The sequence below is a fragment of the Anarrhichthys ocellatus genome, unplaced genomic scaffold, assembly GCF_004355925.1.
Source record: "Anarrhichthys ocellatus isolate YVR2014 unplaced genomic scaffold, GSC_Weel_1.0 scaffold113, whole genome shotgun sequence".
Taxonomy (NCBI): domain Eukaryota; kingdom Metazoa; phylum Chordata; class Actinopteri; order Perciformes; family Anarhichadidae; genus Anarrhichthys; species Anarrhichthys ocellatus.
This window is the reverse complement of record NW_022280143.1, coordinates 372,164-393,797: the sequence shown is the minus strand read 5'-3', so window position 1 is coordinate 393,797 and position 21,634 is coordinate 372,164. Positions and strand designations below refer to the sequence as shown.

The 21,634-nt window shown below is 43.0% G+C and overlaps 1 protein-coding gene across 7 annotated transcripts in view; it reads right to left on the bottom strand.

Annotated features, from left to right (window-relative positions):
- Positions 1 to 21,634, bottom strand: part of ntng1a (netrin g1a) — an 87,553-nt gene that overhangs the window by 50,680 nt on the left and 15,239 nt on the right. For all 7 annotated transcript variants that reach the window (XM_031876695.1, XM_031876696.1, XM_031876697.1 and 4 more), the window contains exon 2: positions 1,949 to 2,592. In XM_031876695.1, coding sequence (XP_031732555.1) covers positions 1,949 to 2,592 — 644 coding nt within the window. The remainder of the gene's footprint in view (positions 1 to 1,948; positions 2,593 to 21,634) is intronic.

Sequence of the window (21,634 nt, the reverse complement as noted above, 5' to 3'; positions counted from 1 at the left end):
CCCCCCCCCCCCCCCCCCAGTGCCTTAAGTCCGGTCCTCTCTTGCAATCAACCAAAATAGAATGGCCATGCATGACACCTCTGGCTTCCCTGGAGCAACTTCAGCCACATGTAACAGAAGCAAAGTCTACTTCTGCAAAGTTGTGCTTCTTCCTTTTTCTTTTTCTATCATTTCTAGGTTGACCTACTTTGGCAAAGAGCTTAAGTTCCTTTCTTTGTTTCTCACACTGTTGTGGCAAGGGCAGAAAATCTGCGGGCTCTCCTACTGTATTTCCATTCCCCCCCCCCGCGCTCACTCCCGATCCGGGGGGATGGCAGCCGAGTCCAGCACAGTGAAATATGCCAGACTCAACCTCACTGCCCCTGCAAAATCGCTCCCGCCGAGTCTCACACAACTGTATTCCGGGGGTTAAGGAGCTTACGTCTCGTATACGACGCACGGAGAAAGGGACTGAGCAGTGATTCGCCATGGGGGGGTGGAGAGTAAAGCCTCTCTGTGTAGAGTGTATCTCATTATGGCTGAACTGAGTGTTACCTTTGGTAAACAGTGGGGAACATTTCTCAGGCGAGCGTCGCTCGGCAAAAAGCAGCAGGCTGGTAAACGACAGCGGCCCGATGGTGGCGCGCAGCCATTGCTCAAAATCTGCAGCCCCACAGGGATGTATGAGCTTGGCCGTGATTAGTCAAATAGAATAAATAATCCACGCCTGTGACAGCCCCTCTCGTTTTCCGAGTGTTGAATGGACGCCGCCGTCCGACTCTTTTGTGTGAGTAAATTCCCTCCAGTTATTTTTTTGCTGAATGACCTTCTCAATCATGCGAAAATTCAAAAAAATTCAATTTCTGAGCGAGGCATTTATTATCATAGTCATTGTGCTCAAGGGTACCTGCCCATTTAAAGAGCATTAGAGACATGTGTACTGCAGTGTGGCTGTACTCCATTTTAAAAGGCATATTGAAGGAAATCAACAAATTTGAGTTTCATTAAATAGCTTGAAGGCATTTGATAATATTCATGTGAATAACATCACAGCAGCAAACATATTATTACAGTAGGACTATAACCAGTGGCGCATGAGAATGACAACAATTGAGGTTGTTTAATTGTTGCCTGATGCTAATCCTTGCACTCAGCTGAGAAAACTTTGATTTTTTTTTTTTTTTAACAAAACCACAGTGGTTAGTTAGAGCAAATGATTTTGGGACTGAGCATGTCATCTCCACAACTTTGAATTGTTGTGATGTTCCGCTGCTCTGCTCCTCTCCACTGTGAGCCTCTCATGTGTGAAAAACAAAACAAGAGTAATTAAATCTTCATTCCTTCACCCCTACAGCCATATTCACATCTGTTAAATTGAAAAACCACACAGTGTAAAACAGACCCACTTAAGTCTATGCCCCAGTGACTCTTGTAGCAGCGTCACGGAACGGGGGAGGCTTTTGTCGACCTTTCCTCCAACAGTATAATGGCGCATTGCTTTCCTGTTATATGACCCTCTGTGGCTTCCGTAAATCAAACACTAATTACAGCGTGCAGTAACCTGACGGCTGAAATGCTACCTCCAATGTCTTCCACGGGCTAATAGACAGCTGAGTGAATTCGCCGTTCAAAATAGAGTGTTTCAGCAAGCCGTAAGCAGCTTGGTAAATTAAGATGCGCTGACAACTGGTGAACTCCGCACATCATTATGGATCCGCTGCCGAATTGGAAAGAATGGCAACGGTAAACGCATTATTCTTCACTATTGGGTAGCTGTGCTGTTACTGCAATAAAACAACAGACAACCACTGAGGAAGTCCTAGCAGGATTAACCCGACAGGACACCCCAGAGCTAAAATGTTGTGTTGAACCCCTATTTGTCCCACTTTAGCCGATTGGAGCAAATTCCCTTACAAATTTGGAATTTCCCGCCTACATGCCATGATTACAAAAACAATTCAGGTCTTACCTGCCCTGGACTTTGATGTCAGAAACAGCATAGAAGTATCTGGACAGGTTGTTCTCGTCCACCATCGTAGCTCCTGTAGCGGGCCGGAGCAGACGGATCCTCAGGTCTGTGATGGTAAAGAAGTCCCGCAGGTTCTTGGTAGTGTCTAGCTGGCCATAAAGCGAAGCCATGTTGTGGAGCCGGGGCCCAGCAAACAGCGCAAAGCGGTCCTTGATCTCAAAGCGCACCGTTTTATCGTACTTCCACACATAACCTCGCGAGTAGTCCTCGGTGCAGATGATGTCCAGCAGGGTATGCTGAGTCAGGTCCTGCACAGTCTTGGGCTCCATGGTGAAGGCGTCCAGGCAGTCAGTGGCATAGAACTGGTAGGGCTGCCAGGTCCGTCCATAATCCAGCGACTTTTCTAGCACCATCTGCTCGGGCCGGCCTGACTCAAAGGTGAGGACGATGTCGTCGGTCAGCTCGATGGTCTTGTTCCAAGAAAGCGTGATGTTGACCAGGAGGGCCTTCGGGTACTTCTTCCAAGACGTGGACTGCCAGAAGGTTGTGGGGTTGCGGCCCTCGATGTCAAACATGAGCTCTGGAGGGTGGGCGAGTTCCTCGGTGGTGGCGTCACATTCATTATTGCACATGTAGGGGTTCTCCTACACAGAGAGAGAGATACAATACAAAGTATTGAAAGGTTGTTAGTCTTGGGGAGAAATAACAAATGAGGTTTATTATGAAGAGGTAAGAATGGCGTTGCGTATCTCATATACCACCATGTCATTAGGAGAGTCATTTAGGGATTTGTGAAGTCTGAAGCTAAATCATACTGAGGGCACCGTGTGCATACACATGCTCTGCTGGAGCGCAGTGTGCTGTCGTATATTAATATTCGAAGCCACGTAGCTTCATGGTTGCACATCCATCTTTAAAGAGTACGCAGCACCTCTGTTAACACCCGTCACTACAGCGTTTGCTTCCTCTCTGTTGCATTGTTACATCACGTTACTACAAATGTCACATCCCTCCCAGAACTGCAATTAAGACATGTGTTCTTCGAACATGTTGAAATCACAGGAGTAGGGTGCTGTATGTATCAAGTGGCACAGAGGAACACAAATTAATTTTGTGTGATTTGATCAAATGAATAGCATAGTTCATTGACTCTTCATGTATCTTCAAGTATCCCTTGTAGCCCCACCCCCTCAACTTGACTCGTTATCGGTGAGCACATTCACTCTCCACAGGTTGTGCACCTGACTTCACCTAAACCTTTTGGACCATTTAATCATTTCAGCAATAACTTCATTCATCGAGGCAAAACAGACGTCTTATATTTATCCCTCGCATCCAAATTTGACTTATGTTTTTTTTCAGAGTTTCTTCGCAAGCTTGAAACTCATCACGTCTCGCGCTTGAAAGAGGTCTTTCTAAAAACATTTGTCCGATTTACCACAAATCATTACCAGCCGATGTTCTCTCCTTGCTCCCTCGGGGCTCCATCTAGCTGTCGGGGGGAGGAGGCACTCCTCCAAGAGGACCTTTCAAGTGCTACAAGCTCCAATTTATCAGGACAATATAATCCACTACTTGATTAGGTGGGAGATGTCACCCTGTGCGTGAGCCCATGTGTGTGCGTGTGTGTGGAGGTGAGTGTGGCAATGTAGCGAGGAAACCGAGAGAGGAGCAGGATGTAAGATCGAGAGAGAGAAACAGCTCCATTCGGCTAATAGCGCTTTGCAAGTTTTTCCTTGTCTTCCAAGGCAAGGTGACAATGAAACAGGGCCCTGTCACGTCTTGTGACTGTTGGAGGGCCCCATTAATATCCTGTCTGGACCACCCCCTACGGGCTTCTCCCAGCACTGGACAGCGGTGGCTGGGAGGGGACTGAAGAGGACGACGGCAGACGGGCAGTGGAAAATTCCACCCAGGTTTTAGTGTACCATCTCACGGTGTGAGGTTAGGTGTGCCATTAACTGCAGCATCTGGTGCAAAGACAGATGTGTGATAACTCATATGCGACAGTTATGCCTGCTGAGGGGGAGTGCGCGGTGTCTAAGAAACTCACTTGGCATGCAGGAGGGCTGACTGTGGTGCCGTGGCTTGTCGTAAATACGCATTCATCGAGGGAGACCTAAAACTGTTACTCAATGGCGGTGGAGTGCTCTGCTCGGAGCACAGGGGTAGACCGGAGGAGAGAGCATGTTCTTTTAATTGCCCCTGTGAATTGTTGTTAATTTTTCTGTGTTTGTACTGCGTCATACTGACTGAACAAGACGTACTCTTGCTCACACACATTCTTGTGATTAGCACTTCCCCTTTCTAAGGGTGTCCTTGTATTCCTAAATCCTATTAAATGCTGTTAGAGACTCCTATATTTTAATTAAATCTCTGCCTTGAAATCAAGTTTTCAGTTACATAATATTCCATTTTTATACTAAGCAGTTATCTCCTGACACTCATACGGGCAGACTTCTCTACTGTGAGTTTGCTTCGTTCTTACTTATAAACAGTGGAGTATTCGGATCCTTTACTTCAGTAAAAGTAGGAGTACTTCAAAGTAGAAATACTCCAGTGGTTTAACTGTTCACCAGGACCTTGTGACATCACTGTTGGGAGTGGTTACGGATTCAACTGACCCAATCACACACCAACAGTAAAAACACTTTAAAACAGCAGAGTGATGCCTGTCATTGGTATATTGTTTATAGAAATATTACTGGATTATTATTCCTGAGGCTTAAATGCATAAGCAGCATTTTAATGTTGTGGCAAGTTCAGGTTAAGCTCATTTGAACTACTTTATATACTGATGGGTAAGTTCATCTTACACACTTTATCATATTTAATGTTGCACAGAGTAACTGTAGCTGTCAGATAAATGCACTTCAATTATAAAGGAGCAGAAGATGACAGAATCTAAAAATACAAATGTACTTAGTTTCTTTCCAGCGCAGCTTATAGGTAGGAGATGCATTGATGCCACCGTCAACCTATAATACGCCAAAGGTTCTGCCACAAGAAGTCCAGCTGCAGCCTGTATACCTTTCGGCTTGAAGAGTAAAAGTAAGCACAGGGTGTCTTGATGTGAGCAGTTGTGTCACGTCTGAGGTTAAGCTTTTTGTTCCTTTACATCAGGCAGATCTAGTGATCAGCTATTACTGTAAAACACACACACACACACACAAGCGTCCATCCTCACAGCAAATCTCTGTAATCGGACAAAGACGTATCCCTATCGATCCCTGTGGCCGGGCAGCAGGAAATCTGCTGCGTGTAGCACCCGGCATCCTGGGCCAGTCGTCCAGCGCTCCCCCGAACACACAGGTTAAAAACCCTTCATTACTGTCTCCTCCGCTTCTCGCCTAACGACAGAATACTGCCTTTATGAAGATCAATAACCTCGGCGGTCCGAAGAGAAACGAGATAAAATGCTGAGTGCGGCCTCGTGAAAATCAATGGCAGACTTCTGTGTTTTACTGTAGGGCACCACTGAGGGCTCTGTTAGCCGATTAATGGCTTGGCACACATTAAAATAATTGACAGCGACCGGCACGGCAACGCAGCATTTCTGTAATTACGAAGGATGTTTCTATTAATCCCAGTGTGATGATAAGTGGCCAGGATGGGGCACAGCCATCGCAGACTACCAAGCCAGCGCTGAGGTTGCTGGAGCGGATAGGTCATGCTAAATTGGTGCTAATAGAGATGGCGTCGATCCACCCAAAACACAGCGGCTTAATCCGATTATTAGCAGAGATAGAGTGAGAGGGCAAGTGTGTCTCTGTGTGTGTGTGTGTGCAGGTGGGTGTTCATACCAACGTGGTTGTGGATGGATTTCTAAATTCCTTTGATGTTGTCCCCATTATTGTCAAACTGCTAATTTTATCAGCTGACCAGTGTAATAAAAATCAAGCAATGCAGCAACATAGAGGATAATAAATTATAATGATTGCTTTCAGCTGCACTCTACAGACCAGCACTATTCGTCATGTTTAGGCCACAGGGAGATGGTTTTGCCAACCAAGGGTCTTAGACATGTTGCAGATGGAACAATTTGCCTTCATATCACTCGTGTGAAGCAATTTAACCCTCAAACATTTGTAAATCAAGTCTGGGTGGATTTTCCAGTTTTTGATTATGCCTCTGTAACTGCTACAGTTTAATGAACAATGGTTAATCATCTGAACAATTATACATTTAAAGATAAAAAAGAGGCTCCTCTAGTGTACCATCTTCCATTAGAATGATATAAGAGAAGGCACCTTAAAATTATTCTTACTTTTATGCAAATTCTCACATTTCTATGATTTATTACTCAACTTGAATATGTGAATAACTACCGTACCTTGCTGGGAAACACACCATGCTGCATTGATTCTCCCCCTCCCCCACTCACATGTTTTCTCATATAGATGGCAAGAGGTGATTCAACCTTTACCTAAACTAAAAAAAATAAAAAAAGAACAATTCTTTATGTAAAAAGGTGTTCGGACAAAGGTTAACAAAAGTTACTGAGATTCTGACCGTGTCTAGCTTTAAATTAAGATGTGACCATGGTGTCTGGCAGTCCGTCTCCGCTGATGGAGGATGGGACTTCGGGGGGGGGGGGGAATATAAATTTACTATCTGCCGACAAGCCAACGCGATAGATGGTCTCCCACCAATCAAACAACCCGACAGATGTCTTGGACTTGTAACCCAGATAGCAAATTGAATCCACCCTCCGTCTTTTCCTCTTTCTGCCTCTCCCTCTTCTCTTTTTCTCCTTTCTTGCACACATACATTTCCAATCCAATCTTGTTTTTGACTTCAACAAAGATATGATACAGAGGGATTGGCATTGAGAAGTGCAAGCCGGAGGAGGTTCTTTTAGTTTTTATTGTCGTTGACAGTGGGGGACACTAAGCACCGGACCAAGCACTGGTTAGTTAAAATGATAAAGGTTGTAGGTGTGTCAGTGTCAGGGGATGAACTACTGTATATTTGCTTTTGAACTCGACATTTAAATCAACCTAAGCGTGAATCTTGCCTGGACATTGGACTTCGAGCTTATGTACAACCCAGCTGAAATAGTGCATCATAGCCTTTTGGTTGATTTTTTTCACAAACAGCCACTACTTCTCGACAGAAAATGATGGAGGAGGACCGTTAGTGCATTCTGATTAAAAGAGCACTGGCATCAAGATTTAGACTGTCAAAGCATCGGAAGTCAGAAACTTCCTTACTATAGAATCTGTGAATGTAAAACAAGAGTCAAACAGACTGAAAATGAATCAAAAGTATCAACTATTTTTGAACAGTGTTACTAAAATGCATGACTGCCGTGAAAATCTCACTTTACGAATTAATATTTTACAATACGGCTGTTTGAAATACGATGTTTACTCCCATATTGTACACAATTGATGATACCGGCATTGATGTTGTCATTCGCTGTCAATATGAAGTCAATTGTCAATCATGTCATGTTAGGAGAATGTGTTTTTTTCACCAAACTCCTTTTGTTACTGAACAAAAGGTATGAAGAATGGCAGCTCCGCCACTAATAATGCTCCTTCTGCTTTAAGATATTTAAAGTAATGACTTTTTATGTTTTGTTTATTCAGATGCTTTTTGGACCCACACAATGCTGGCAAACAAACCATCCATCCAACCAAGCAACCAACCATCACACCCATGCAATGCTGTCCTATGCTGTTATTGTAGCACAGGAGAGAGAGACATAGACAGATGGAGAGTGATTGGAGGAGTTTATCTCTAAACACATATCAATACCAGAGCCCAGGAGCTCCTAATGAGAGCAACAGATTGCTTCCCCACCACATTCTCCAGCCTTTGCAGGTTTGGGAAGAAGCACTCTCCACGCGACAGTTTATTAGATATGAAATTCAAATCAATTCCAAAGCGCACTCCCACTCTTATTCTTCGCTTCGTCTTTAAAGCTTCAATAGCCGGTTTGGAGAGTGTTTTTATTTGCCAGAGGTTAAAAATATGCTAAGATTAAAGATCATGTGCTGCAGTCTTTCTTTTAATGGGAGAGTCTCACAAATGGATAACGCTTGGTGGCATAAAACAGAGCCAGAGTGCATAAGGAGCCTTCCTGTTTATCGAATACTTTAAGCTTTCAGTTCCTTACAGTAAGAAATGGACTCATCAATTTTCTGTTTGACTTATTCCTAAGAGAAACACGCAACAGTACTGGGATAAGATAATGCATTGTACACAAATACTGCATGGTACCAAAATAATACTGGTTTACTGTAATTAAACGAGCATCCATCCATCCCTCCATCTTCTATTCTGTCCAAGGTCATGGAGGACTGGAGCCTATCCCAGCATGCATTTGACAAGATGCACACTCCACCCCGGACAGGTTAGCAGCCTCTTGTAAGTCTACCCTAAATTTACCATCATATCAAAATATCAATCCACCAATATCAATTTATAGGTGAGTAGAAACTGCTGTTTTACAGAAATTAACAAAGCAGGCAAAAGCAAAAGCACTGTAATTTCTATACTGTTGTTACATATACTCCCATTACAACCGTGCACCACGTGTGTGAGCATGTCATTGCATCAAGAGTATAGAATTTCTCCCACCTATTCCCCAGACATGCATAATATCTTTTCATACATCTATCCATTTCTCTTCAATGTCTTTACCTCTCTTTCCACAGCAAGGTGTGTGTGTGTGTGTGTGTGTGTGTGTGTGTGTGTGCGTGTGAGACGGTGGGGTTAAAGCTATCCCTGCTGCATTAATGAGACCTTGTGTTCCACAATAGATTTCTTCACCCCGACCCAGGGGCTTGATTGAAGCAGTGCTCTCTCAATTTCAAAACCTCTCTCTCTCCAGTCATGCCAACACCTCGACTGGATTCCCTCTCCCTCCCTCTCTCACACATGGTGATGGGTGGTGCAGACAGAAAGAGGGGCTTAACCTGGATGTGGAATGAATATTGGATGCCAGTGTGACAGATTACAGTGGTAATAGACACCCGGGCCAAATCCTCACAAGGATTACAATCATATTTTCAAATGGCTCAGGGTCGGCCGGAGGTCAACCGTCCTGGACCACGGTCAGCAAGGCCACAGGGGACCTGGAATCACACACACACGCACACATACACACACACACACACACACACACACACACACACACAGCAGGTTCAGCCTGCCAACTGTCTCACAACGGGCATGCTTTAAGCATAGATTTCAATACAGCTTCTTGAAAAAAGTAGCTATTTTTACAGTAAGCTTTAGGTCAAAACAGTCAAAGCACCACACCATGAATTAATGATGATAATGAGCTAAAGGAATGGGTGCACGATTAAACCTTAATTTAGGCTTAACAGCCTTTGAACACACACTCTCTTACACACTCATTTTTACAATAGGGTGCAACATTGATAATAGATCTCCATGTTTTACATGATTTGCTGTGAATTAATTCATTAGTGGGTCAACAATTTGGATCATTAATAGTTCAAGTAATTTCAAAAGTGATGGTTTGTTATCTTTCTCATTAAATATCACTGTAAATGGAATAATTGGGCTGTTGGTTAGACAAACAAAAGTAAATGATTTGTGAAACAATTAATGAGGAAGTTAGAATCAAACCTATGAAGTCTCTCCATGACATCTGTTGCACACACCTACACACACACACACACACACAGATATATACAAAGAGTATTGTTGCTCCACAGACCCTCAGCAGCTTGAAATGGACCACAGGCCGACAGCTCAAAGGGAGATATATTTCAAAACACATGAAATATGCTGTTTTGTGGCACCGGCGGGGTAAAATCCAATAGTGATGTAAGGCAACACGCTGCACCGTTCAACCACCATAAGCACCACAGTGCGGGCCGTCCAGTCGACTGTGGGGAGGTTATGAGGCGAGACGATGTGTAAATGTCCTCGTGTTGCGTTCATCGCGATCAGTGGTGGCGATTGAGAAGATTCATGAGCCTTAAAACAATGGTGGGGAAAGCCTTTAGCAAGCAGCCTCTGCACATTCAGGGGATATAAAAACAATTTCATATTCTATTATCTTTTATATAGTGGTGCAAGCCCCAACGGGTGCCACTACGATACGGTTTGGAGGACAGACCATCCCCTGCTTAAGAGGTGGTAAATTTGTGAGAGCAAGGCAAGTGCATCGAGAGCTCCAGCCAAGAGTTGTTTGATAGCTGGAAGTGTAGCTTTAACACGGGCAGTTAAGTTGACCGGTTAATGCAGAGTACAGGACATTCGCACAACTTAAGGACAATACAGTCGTCAAGCATAACGTGTACAATTCACTGCATCCTTATCTGAGCAAGATTACAGTTTTCTCTAATGTAAAATAAGTTATTTTGTGTGTGGAAAGACATCAGGGGCTCAATGTAAACGGAGCAGAAAAACTTTAAACAATGTACAGCAGCTCACAATTCAAATTTTAGATATTTATTTAAATTCAAATAAACTGATTATATTACATAGTAACTACTATACTGGCACTACTATCACGTGGAGTATCAGAGGCTATTTGAACTGTTTAGCCATTTCTTTTTAGCTTCTGTATTTACTGCAGCCTTGAATCCATTACTTTTATCTGTCTATTTTCAGCATTTATCCATTAGCTAAATGTATAGACGTCTCTACTCTCTAGCTAACTGCTTTTCACGCTCTCTCCCCAAAATCACAACATGTGATATCCAGTTGTTACAACTGCACAGCAATGCATGTGAATATATTATAAAACAAAGCAAACTAAATCTAATGAATATTTTAAGTTAGTCAGCTATGCTATAATTTTTCCATCCCCACGCAACTTCAAAAGCACTCCCTTGAGTAGTACCCTGGTTTGGAACCACTGATTTAGACAATGTTTCCTTATAGACAAGATCCATAGCTAGCAATAATGAATTATCTGTGACAAATATGTAAAGAATACCCAGTGGTAGGGGAAGTGCATTAAAATAGAAAGAGAAAAACGATACCACTTCAAATCAAAGCCGGATCCCTTATTCAAATCTACAAAAGAACAACTGAACATTATTAATTTACGAGTAAGTTAAACTGGAAAGATAAAAAGTACAGTAGGCTAATAAGTTTTGGTGAAGTGCAGTCTGGAACTGCTCCTTTGGATTCAGCATTATAATTGTGACTCATGCAATGAACACTGCTAAGCCTCCAGGCATAGAGCACATTATATTCTTTGTAGTGTAGGATAAAATATATATTTCCGAAGGCTACATTGCTGCCCCCCACCAAATCAGGAATGGATCACTGTTATTTTCCACCATTTTCAAGTGTCATTTATCGTTTATTAAGATGACATTTCCACAGTGAGCCAATGCACCAGGGTATAATCGATCTGCTGGCTGCTGCACTGCTGCATCTCTCAATCAAACTGTCCAGTCCGATAACACGAAGGATTTTTCACTGCACATTAAGACTTGAAAACAAGCCTGCAGCCATGATCACCCCTCATCTTTTAGCTGTGAACTCCCTCAGGGGTTGAAATCAGGTGGCAGAGGGGCTATATCACACTCTCACTACCTCTCCACCCCCCCCCCACACCCCCCATCCTTTCATTCATGGCTATTTCTAATGGTATAATAACGCCACACATCCTGTATAGAAGCCCTCCAGAGAGACATGGATCACTGTCACCTTGACCAAGCTAGGAGGCTGAGCCCAGCGCAGGGAGCCGCCCCGGCTCCTTCCCCATGGAATAAAAGCCCGACCTGCCCGCAACAATACGGCTACCTTACAAATTAGTGCTGGATCACTTGTTGTCCTGATGTCAGTGGGGAAAGAGGTACGACACAAAGGAATATTGTGTGGAATGTAATTGGTATGGCAAAGTGTGGAAGTAGCCATGCCTTAGCCTTCCAATTCTTGTATTTGTCATTGAGCAGTAGAAACTGCAACATGTGGTAAAAAATACACAAAACTACAATGTTAGTTGTGCAACTATCCTTTGATTCTGTAAACTTTACCGCACCTAGTGGTGACAGGTTATTTTTTCTCTTCCAGAGACATTGACTTTATGTTCAAAATGTCACACTAACATACTACTCATATTAACTACGACATAAAAATCAGTATGTAGTGCGTTCACACTGCGTAGTTTGTTAATTGTGAGACTTTGAGCCGAGCTAGAAGCTGATAATATGTCACTTTATGTAGATGTCTGTTTACAACATGTGTTCCTGTGAAACTTCGTTTTTAGGATAAGGTTTATTTTCATCACACCTATTTTTCCATTTGAGCACATTAGCATGCGAGAGTTTTGTTTCAAAATTGGCTCATCTGTGTAACGTTATGTTATTTCTTGAATTAATGTACATTCATTGGGATGAACTTTATTTGTATCTCTCTTTTAGTTTCACCGTTCCCCAACTAATCCGTCTGCAGATCAAAGAGCATTTCTCTGTGAAGTTAGAGAGAGAATGGTGTAAATTTGACTAGATCACTACACTGCCAACTGTTTTATGTCAGTCAGTAAGCACTTTAATTTTGGGAAATGATTGAACTACTAATGTTTGAAATAAACAATTATTGCCAATTTGTCTACCAAAAAGGAATAATCATTAATAATAATTATTAATGTTTCATCAGCTTATTTTTCGACCAACTTCCTGCAAAGCTAACACCATTCCCTTCAGCCTCAGCTGCTCAACCTGATCTCATGAGAAGGCGTATAAATAGCACGACTTCTTTGTGCGTCATTATCACACATTTTAGGTTTGGTTTAATGCCACGTCGTCACCGTCAAAGTGTCCCTGTTGTGCTTGGTGTTACAGTTTCCTGGTTATCAGTCCTGTGTTTGTTTGACTCCGCTAGACACTGTGTTTTTTCCAGAAACACCCTGTTCACACTCTTAGTTACATTACACAAGTGCATATAAGCAGGTTTGGAACTGAGAAAGACCATGCAATTTATGCAAATATTGGATTCCTTAGAAATTGGCTGCTCCCACCTTCAGGCCGATGGAGAGATACAGTAGTGGTATTTTGAAGAATGCCACAGATTTTAGGATACTGTTTGAAAGAATTGAGGAGCAGATACACTTTTTACGAATGAAAACAAATGCTTTAAGGACAAAAAATATATAAAAATCATCAGGCCTACTACCATTGAGGAATAAGCAAGGAAGCGTAGTGTCCATCGCACAATATTTGACCAGAAAGCTCTTACAGTCATATAAGGGCCCTCACATTTCACTCCTAGTGTTGCCTTTTTCAAATCAAGCACCCATCATTGCACTTCACCCCTCATTAGTGGCTCTGCAGACAGCCGTGAGAACACGGAGAATCTATTCCCGTTAATGAGCGCTTCTGTGACTCGGTCAGCAGCGGCCAGAGCAGGGAGTAAATTTAGCACCATATAATTATCTCAAAGGGGTCTGGGGGATGAGGGGGTGGGGGGGGGCTGAGGGTGTGAAAGATGTCAAAAAATCCAATAAGTCGTCATCCTTCCATTTTCCGTATTCACAGGATTTCTATTTTCTTTACTCCAGTCTTTAGGGTCTTTCCCTCTTTTTATTTTTTTTTGAAGTCACAGCTTTTAAGAGATGATTAAAATCAATAGTGGGGTAAAGCTCAGCATTCCCAGTGTGGATATTTAACTGTTCAGAGCGTAGTTGGGATTCAGCTCCAGGCCTCTCTGTCAGATCACTGAAGGTCTATTTAGTCATTCTACAGGGAGACTTTCTTCCTTTCCCCCCCTCTTTATTCTTCTTTCTCTGTCTCCTTCCCTCCCCTCCATTTCTTACCACGGAATCTGAGGAAATGATTGGCAGATGACTCCTGGGAAAAATAGCTCGGGCCTTTTCCTCTCTCAGAGCTCTCAGGATCATGACACTCAAACACACTGACAGGCAAAGTGGGCGCACACAGACACACACAAATTCATTTCAAAGGCAAGTCACACAGGTCCCTGAAGAAAAATAAGGACAAATACACACACACACACACACACACACACACACACACACACACACCGACTTGGCACTATTCCTATGATCCTTGACAGCTTAGTATATGTAAAAAAATGAGTGAAACTCCTAAACTTGGCCAGATTTTTGGAATATATTTGCAGATGTGAAATTAAAGAAAGCTTAATTACTCAATATTAGCAGCAGCTGACACCACAGGAAATAATGGTGTCCCCTTGCAGTCACCACATCTCACTGTTGCCAAGGTATTCAAGCTACAACAGTTAATACAAAGGCAGCCATTACAAATACTGCGAACAATTCTGAAATATGTAATTCTCCGTCACCATACATAAATAAAACGGAGTCAGAGAAACTCATCAATACCACCAGCACCAATGCTCCAAAGCAGGAGACACTCTATACATTGATTCTCTGAAGACCTGTCGGGCTAAAAGAGGAAGCGGTCCATGAAATAAAAACTAAAAAGGAAGACTCCTAATAGCGCACAACCAGCAACAACGAACCACAAGTGGATCCACTTGATTCCACGACAATGACTTCAAGCACCCGCCACTGTCGCAATCAAAAATCCTCAAAAGGGAGTCAAGGGTGCTCCGCCGGCTGATTGTCTCGGAGCGCTTGATGAGCCGCCATTATAAAAGATGAGAGGAGAGTGAGGGGTGGGTAAAATAAATAAAATACAGAAAAGGAAATCAAAAACTTTAACAGGGCCAGAGGGAAATACTAAACTAATCAACTCCACTCTGCTGAAATGATAGATGAATTAAGCCCTCTGCTAGTGATTAATTAAAGCAAGAGATTCTAAGTAATGGGACCACACAGAGCAGTGTGGAAGACCGGTACTAACTGTTGTGTACATTTCCGGCTCCAAACACAGCAGAACCACTTCGGTCTCAGGCTGCAACCCCCTTGTTAGATGCAGTGGTTGATCTTGTGATCACTGCACACAGGCTTTGCTCATTAAGGAGACGGTGGAGGGAGGAGGAGCTCTTCGTTAACGCTCATAGGACGATACATCTATAAAACCACTGTGAAGTAAGATTTCACGTGAATGCTAATATTTCAGATTTTGCCAATGAAAAGTGAGGGCTCACTCGGGAAGTTACTTGAGCAGATAGCAGCAGCAGCAGGTGCTGATGTGTTTCTGTGATGCAAGGGTTTCGGTGGTTAAGCTGTGTGGGGGGGAGGGGGAGGAGGAGGAGGAGGAAGATGGGGAAGAGCAGGAGAAGAAAACGAAGCATCATGATTGTATTTTCTGTACTTTCATTAGGTAGATTTGATGTTCTACTTATTTCATGGACATCTAAATCTGTGTATATTAGGCATGTAAAGCTGCCATGTTTATTTCACAGAAAAATACAGATTTGTATTCAGATTTATGCCAGAAGTGGGTGAAGCATACTTCAGGAGTTGCCAGAGAAAATCTTCACAGCTCCTTCTCCGTGTTTATTTTTATTTGCCGACAAAATATAAAAAAGAACATAACATTTAAAGGCATGTAACTTAATTAATCAAAATGATGAAGCATAAAGAAAAGCTTCGTATCAGGTTGCAGGAGGAGGTCCATAAAATTAAATTGGTCTGAAGTGTAAGAAAAATCTGAAAAACTCAGCTGGCAATTTTGCATTTCATTTCAGGGACATCAGAAAACCTGTTTGCGTCAACTATCAACGCATGCACAGTGCCAGGCTCCAATATGGGATCATTAAGTAAAAATAGGACCTGTGCCACATCAGAACTTTGAATGTACTACTTCACTTTGTCATGTGCGGTGCAGGATGAACAGGACTGAAGGATGAACCTTGTTAAATCTCTGAATATTGATCTTAAAACCGTGTGTTTTTGGCTCCTTACTTTACACGTTGACAAATCTGCATCATGAGAAGTCATGCTGCTTTGCAGTTCCTGTTTGCAGTGTACAGACAACAAACATCTGGATTACTTGTGATACCTCTAAGGCTGATAAAAGGCTTTTTGCGTGTCTATCCTCCTCCTCCCACCACTGTAAAGTCTGAAGTCTACTTTGTGTAGCAGTGTGTCTGATGTCTGTGTGTTTTGATTCGAATGAGTTGTGACTGACACAATTTGCCTCAATTGTCAGACTGCTACTCCTAAATCAGGTGACAAGGATGCAGTTCCTTTTGGTTTCAGGCACATTACGTTCATATCCACATATTGTATTTGTATTCATTATCATATAGAGATACTGTATCATTTTAACATGGCTGGTAAAGAAAGTACCTAATGAAGTAAAATTTGAGAAGTGTTGTACTAAAAACTCCACTGCTGTAGTTTGGATGTGTTCATCTGCATTTCGTTGTTTCTATATAAGCAGCTTCTCTGCTAATGAGCTGCTGCTCTGCTGGGTAGCTCTACAGAGGAGAGCTGATTGGTGGGTTTCAGGCACGTCTAATGTCTTGACAGACATGAGAACAAACTCAGAGTGGCTTATTCAAGTGTGTTCTTTTTTTATAGTTTCGGACTCTGGGGAAACGGCGTGACCAACATCATTTGGCTTTTTACTATTCCGCAGCTAAAAGAAGTAAGAAACAGAAACATTAAGAATCGCCACATTTCATGGATATCCTCCTTTTAAAGATATATGTCCTGGGAATGTACTATCACCAGCCTTTTTTCTGCTTTTTCATACTGTACATTACAGTGTACAGTACGATCTGGGACAATGAGTAAAGCATATCTTCCTTGTTTGTGGAGGAGTTAGAAGTAGAGTTTTCTGTTGAGCGGGGTTTGTAAAATGAACAGTGCTGACTGCAGGTTCCCATTTCCTATTTTGGTACTTGAGCAATCAAAATTGAATTTGTGCAACCTCGGTGAGCTTTCACCTGGCATTAGAAATTCTAAGGGAGGTTTGCCTATTAAAGGTAGATGCTGGGAAATATTTCTGCAAACTTTAGGATTTCTTTAATGAATACTGCCAAGAGGAGCATTTTTCTCTGGAAGTTGCCACACTTGTTGGTCTCTAGACATGAGAGTCCAACGTGTACCAGGTGGCATCAGCTATGAAGCAGTAACCATTACTTAGTACAAATGAGCCTGTACGTGCAAGATCAGACTTGTCATTGTTCATCTGGTGAAGTTATATGTGCGCATGTTTGATACACACCAACTTTGTAGCTTGTACGTGCAGTTCACCCACACACACATGCTTTGGAAAATGAGAGCCTTCTCTAGTTGTTTACAACCGCGTTCCATTAAGGATAGCCTGCTGGTTTTCATTCAGGACAGTATCTATAAACACCAAGGTTGTTTAGTTCCAAAGCGCTCCACCCAGGAACTCGGTTTCAATACTCAACCTTTTTTCTTCATTCTCACCCGTGGCTTCCTGTTCAGCTATTCAGTATCATCCCCGCTTCCACACACGTTTGACAAATTTGACTTTCCTGCCGGTGTCTGACAACAATAACGATGCACAGCGATTCAAGCCCCAACTATGTCTCAAAAGCTCTTCACGAGAAGCAGGGAAAAATATCTCTCTCTTTCTCCTGTACGCGCCTCTCCCCATCTCCCCGTCTCCCGCCTCCTCCTTTGCTTCTCCTCTCTGAAAGTTGATTTCATCTGACGTGACGGAGTCGTGGAAGCCATGGGCGGAGGTGTTACAAATGCTCCTGTCGCCGCGCAAAACATGGCAGGAAGCAAACACCTCGACAGCTCTCGGATGCAACTTGGGAAATCGGCAACGCTGCGCTGCCTCGCTGCCGCCGCCTGTTTGACTTCAGCCTTTATCTCTCATTTCAACTACACTGGCAAACTGTTCTGTGCCCGCCCTGTTCAGCTGGCCTAGTTTGGGTACCGGGGAGGGAGAGCCCGCTGGCGGGGAAGTGGTGGCAAGGAAAAAAGGAGAGGCGAGCGCTGGCTGCCGGAAGGAAAACATTCCTGGTTCAAATGATGCATGAACAAAGTGAGCACAGTTCAGTATTTGGTTAAACAGGCCTTTTGGAGTAAAACACTAAAACACCATCTGCAAACAAGACACATCGTCAGAGCGGGAAGCAAATAACAGCAGCTTCATGTGACACAGCAGCCAGGATCCACAATGTCAATACCACTCAAACTGGCGTTTAATTTCAACGTAAATAAGTAATCACTGAAGCGGCGGCGAAAAAAATAAATAAAGTTAGCCTAATGCATATCAGTGCCGAGTATCAAACTTCAATCTTTCCCCTGACTCGACAGTACCGGCAGAAATGAGGGCTGGCTGTAATGCAGCCTTCCTTATAGATCTCATCTCTGTGGCACTATCAGTCCACTGCTTGGATTTGTAAAATACATGTGTGTGTGTGTGTGTGTGTGTGCGTGTGTGTATGCAGATCACTTGTAATTCAAATTTTGGTACGGACAATGTTTTAGCTTCAGGTTGATGCACAAACAAACAAAGAAAGATGATCTTGGATCCGGACAGTTGTGTCCACGTACTAGTCACATTACAGACGTCGTGATGTGGTTGATGAATATATGTTGATCAGAGTGATCACAGTGTATAATAGCAACTCTACAGTTTGTCGTACCAGATTGCTGTCTGCTGTTCGAGAACGCACCCAAACCAGTCTGTCTTGAGGGCTTCAGTAGACATAATTGGGAGACACGGAATATTATAGTAGTATTACAGTATGGTATACTACCTTCATGACCCAACATCAACTCATGCTCTTGTGACTGAATGGGAACTATAAGAAAGCCCAGACACTGACTTCTTTGGTATGTCACCATAGCATTTTTTTTGTTTTTTGTGTGTGTGCATCAACAATTGTTTCTCAGGTTCCCAGTTATTAAGACCAGATAATGTGTATTATTGAATCATTCTTGTCTTTTAAAAATAGCTAAATGGATATTCATTGACAATTCCCTAAAAATGTTGGGTTGTAATATTACTCCACTAATCCACAAAACAAAGACTGAGCACAATAGGCTACGTGCAGAGACATACAGTGAAAGCAGTCTCGTTTCACTGACTCTACACTGTGGAGCTGCAGGCGGACACACACACACACACACACACACACACACACACACTGAGGCTTAAACCCCTTGGAGAGAGTCTGTTGGCAGTAAGACAGAGAAGCCTTGCCAAACCTCCTCCCAGTTTTAACTTCTTAATGGGAATATGACAGCCAATCTACCTGAATTAATAAACCTCTTAAATATCAATAATCCCCTGAAAACAAGCCGTGGTGCCGTGAGGAAGTTTAACATAATTGGAAACTGTAAGTGTCAATTTAACTCGCAGTCAGGCAGTTCCACTGGCACTACTGTAAGTGGCACAGTTCAGTTCTAGTAGCACTGTCAATGTTAACGTCGTCTTCAAATACACTGACCATACATCTGGTGAAAGTCTGACCAACTGTTTTTAATGTGTAGTTGTGTTAATATACTGGCGAAATGGTCACACAATCCAAGCTTTCCAAGCTGGCTACACGGCATTCCATTTATCGAATATTTTCTCTTACAATTAAACCAATAAAGCAAAGTAAACAAACTTTGCAAGCCAAACAACTTCCATCTTAGAGGTGGAAGTGTGTTGTGTATTGACCTTGGGCCTGGGCTCGGCAGAAGAACTTGAACGGCTTCAAACGCAGCCAAGCACTTTCATGTGGGGGGAAATAAAGGCTGCCGTGTACAGGTGGTGTATCGTCCATCTTCCATTTAGTGTAAAGGCCTTGAAGTCCATGGTAAACAGCTATGTTATGCACTTGGCATGTGACACATGTACACAAACACAAAATGTCACGGTCGTATCAAGGAGACAGTGATGGGCGCGGACACATCAAACGGTATCTTGTCACAAATTACGAATACCTGCTCTCTGTCCGTGGTGGGCTGGTACTGGTTCGAACTAGAGAGCCTCCGTGTTGTTTAACACTATACTGTATGTTTAGAATACTTCCATTCCAATCACAACGTGATTGGTTGAAGCCTTTATTCTTGGTGCGAAAGCTCAGATAAACCTTGTTCACGCCAAAAACCAGTTCAACAAAAATATATTGAAGTGCAAATAATTTGCACGAAAAACTTACCCCCCAGGCCTGAAATATGTAAGGTTCATAATGAAGGCAAATTTACAAACATAAAATACAGTGGAATGTCTTCCAAATTACGGGAGGTAATTATTGCATTCTTCAACACATTTCTCTTTCAATCGGCCTCGCAGGGCTGAAACAGGTCGAAGAGACGACCTGATTGGATTCCGAAGGCTTAGTTCTCCAGCGAGAGGTGGTGAGTTATTCAGCTAGGTAACTAAAGGTTGCGTGTTTGTGCTGTGGAGGAATTCAGATGTGGAGAAAAAAGAGACAAGATAAAAGGTGGGAAAGAGCAAGGGTAGAGGGAGAGGGGAGCTCTGAATGAATGTGTGAGTCTGGATGTACAAGTGGGGTCGAAGCACGGCTACCATCCTAAATTTCTGCTGAAAGAGAAGCTAACCTCCTTGTGTAAGGCCTGTATTTGAATAAAACTGTATACAGTTTAATAGCTCTTTAAGAAACTCTGAACAACAAGAACAAGAACGAAGAGATGCAAAGAGAGAGATGGACAGGTGTGTTTACCTCGACCTAAATCTCCTCACTGCAGGATGTCTCAACCAGAAGAGGAAGGGTGTGATCAGGCTGGATCTCAATAATTCAGGGCGGTCCACTCCTCACCTCAGCCTGCGTCACTCCCTAGAGCTCAGCCTCGACTCGTGTACCGCACCACCACCAGGACAGGGTGACGCAGCGTGCACCCAGTTAGCCTTCACACCATGCACATGAACAAGTCACAGCTGCTGTTACAACTCAAATACTGCAGACGTGGGGGGGGGTAATCGAAGAGGTGAGTGATTACGGGCTGGCACGCCTCAGCCCTCCAGCTCTGTCAGTCGATTAAATATTATTGTGTGTTGCTTTCAGAACATTAGCTGATTACTCCGCAGGCTCCACTTACGCGGTGTTTTATGGCCGACAGTAAGCCTAAATCATTGCCATAATGCTGGTGTAATTCAACCTAATGATTGTTATGTAATTGTACATGCAGCCGAGGTGTTATACTTCCCTGTGAGTATGTTGATGCTGAACAGATGCTGATATGACAACTCAACTTGGTTCCAAATACTTTTACGTTTCTTTGTTTTTTTGGATGCTTGCGAATGCAAAACTACACCTGTCTTACTGGCCTAAATCAAAGTAAGGCTTCTAATTAGACATCGTAAAATTCAACATTTTTGCCCAAATTTATTTCTGGCGTCAATTCAGATACGATCCAGAAAGTCACTGGGTTGTGTTTCAGGATGACATTGAAAGCTTTGTAGCTTCTCTAATGAAATGGATCAAATTCAGGTATAGCAGCAGGCTGTTTGTACCGTGTACAACTAAAGCACACCAGACAGATCCAAACTGAAACACTGAGAATGTCAATAATTGCGGTAGCAAACTGCAGAAAATGTCAAATCAAACCACACGTCAATTTTTAGCAACAAGAACAAAACTCGCTCTTTGCCTGGTTGCATTCCCTGAGGGTGTATTTTTCATTTTCCAGAAATGGAAAAACAAAGACCATTGTGAGAATATCCACTTGCTAATTTGAAAAGCAAACTAAACAAGGAACACGGCCGACTTGAAGACAGCTGTCAGTGTGACAAGAGGTATTATCAGGTGGGATTTAAATTGTTATGCTGGAGGCAGCCAGGCGGTGTCCAGAAGGGATTTGAAAAGACAAGGTTTGGGAAGGAGGGGGGGGGGGGGGGGGGGGGGGGGGGG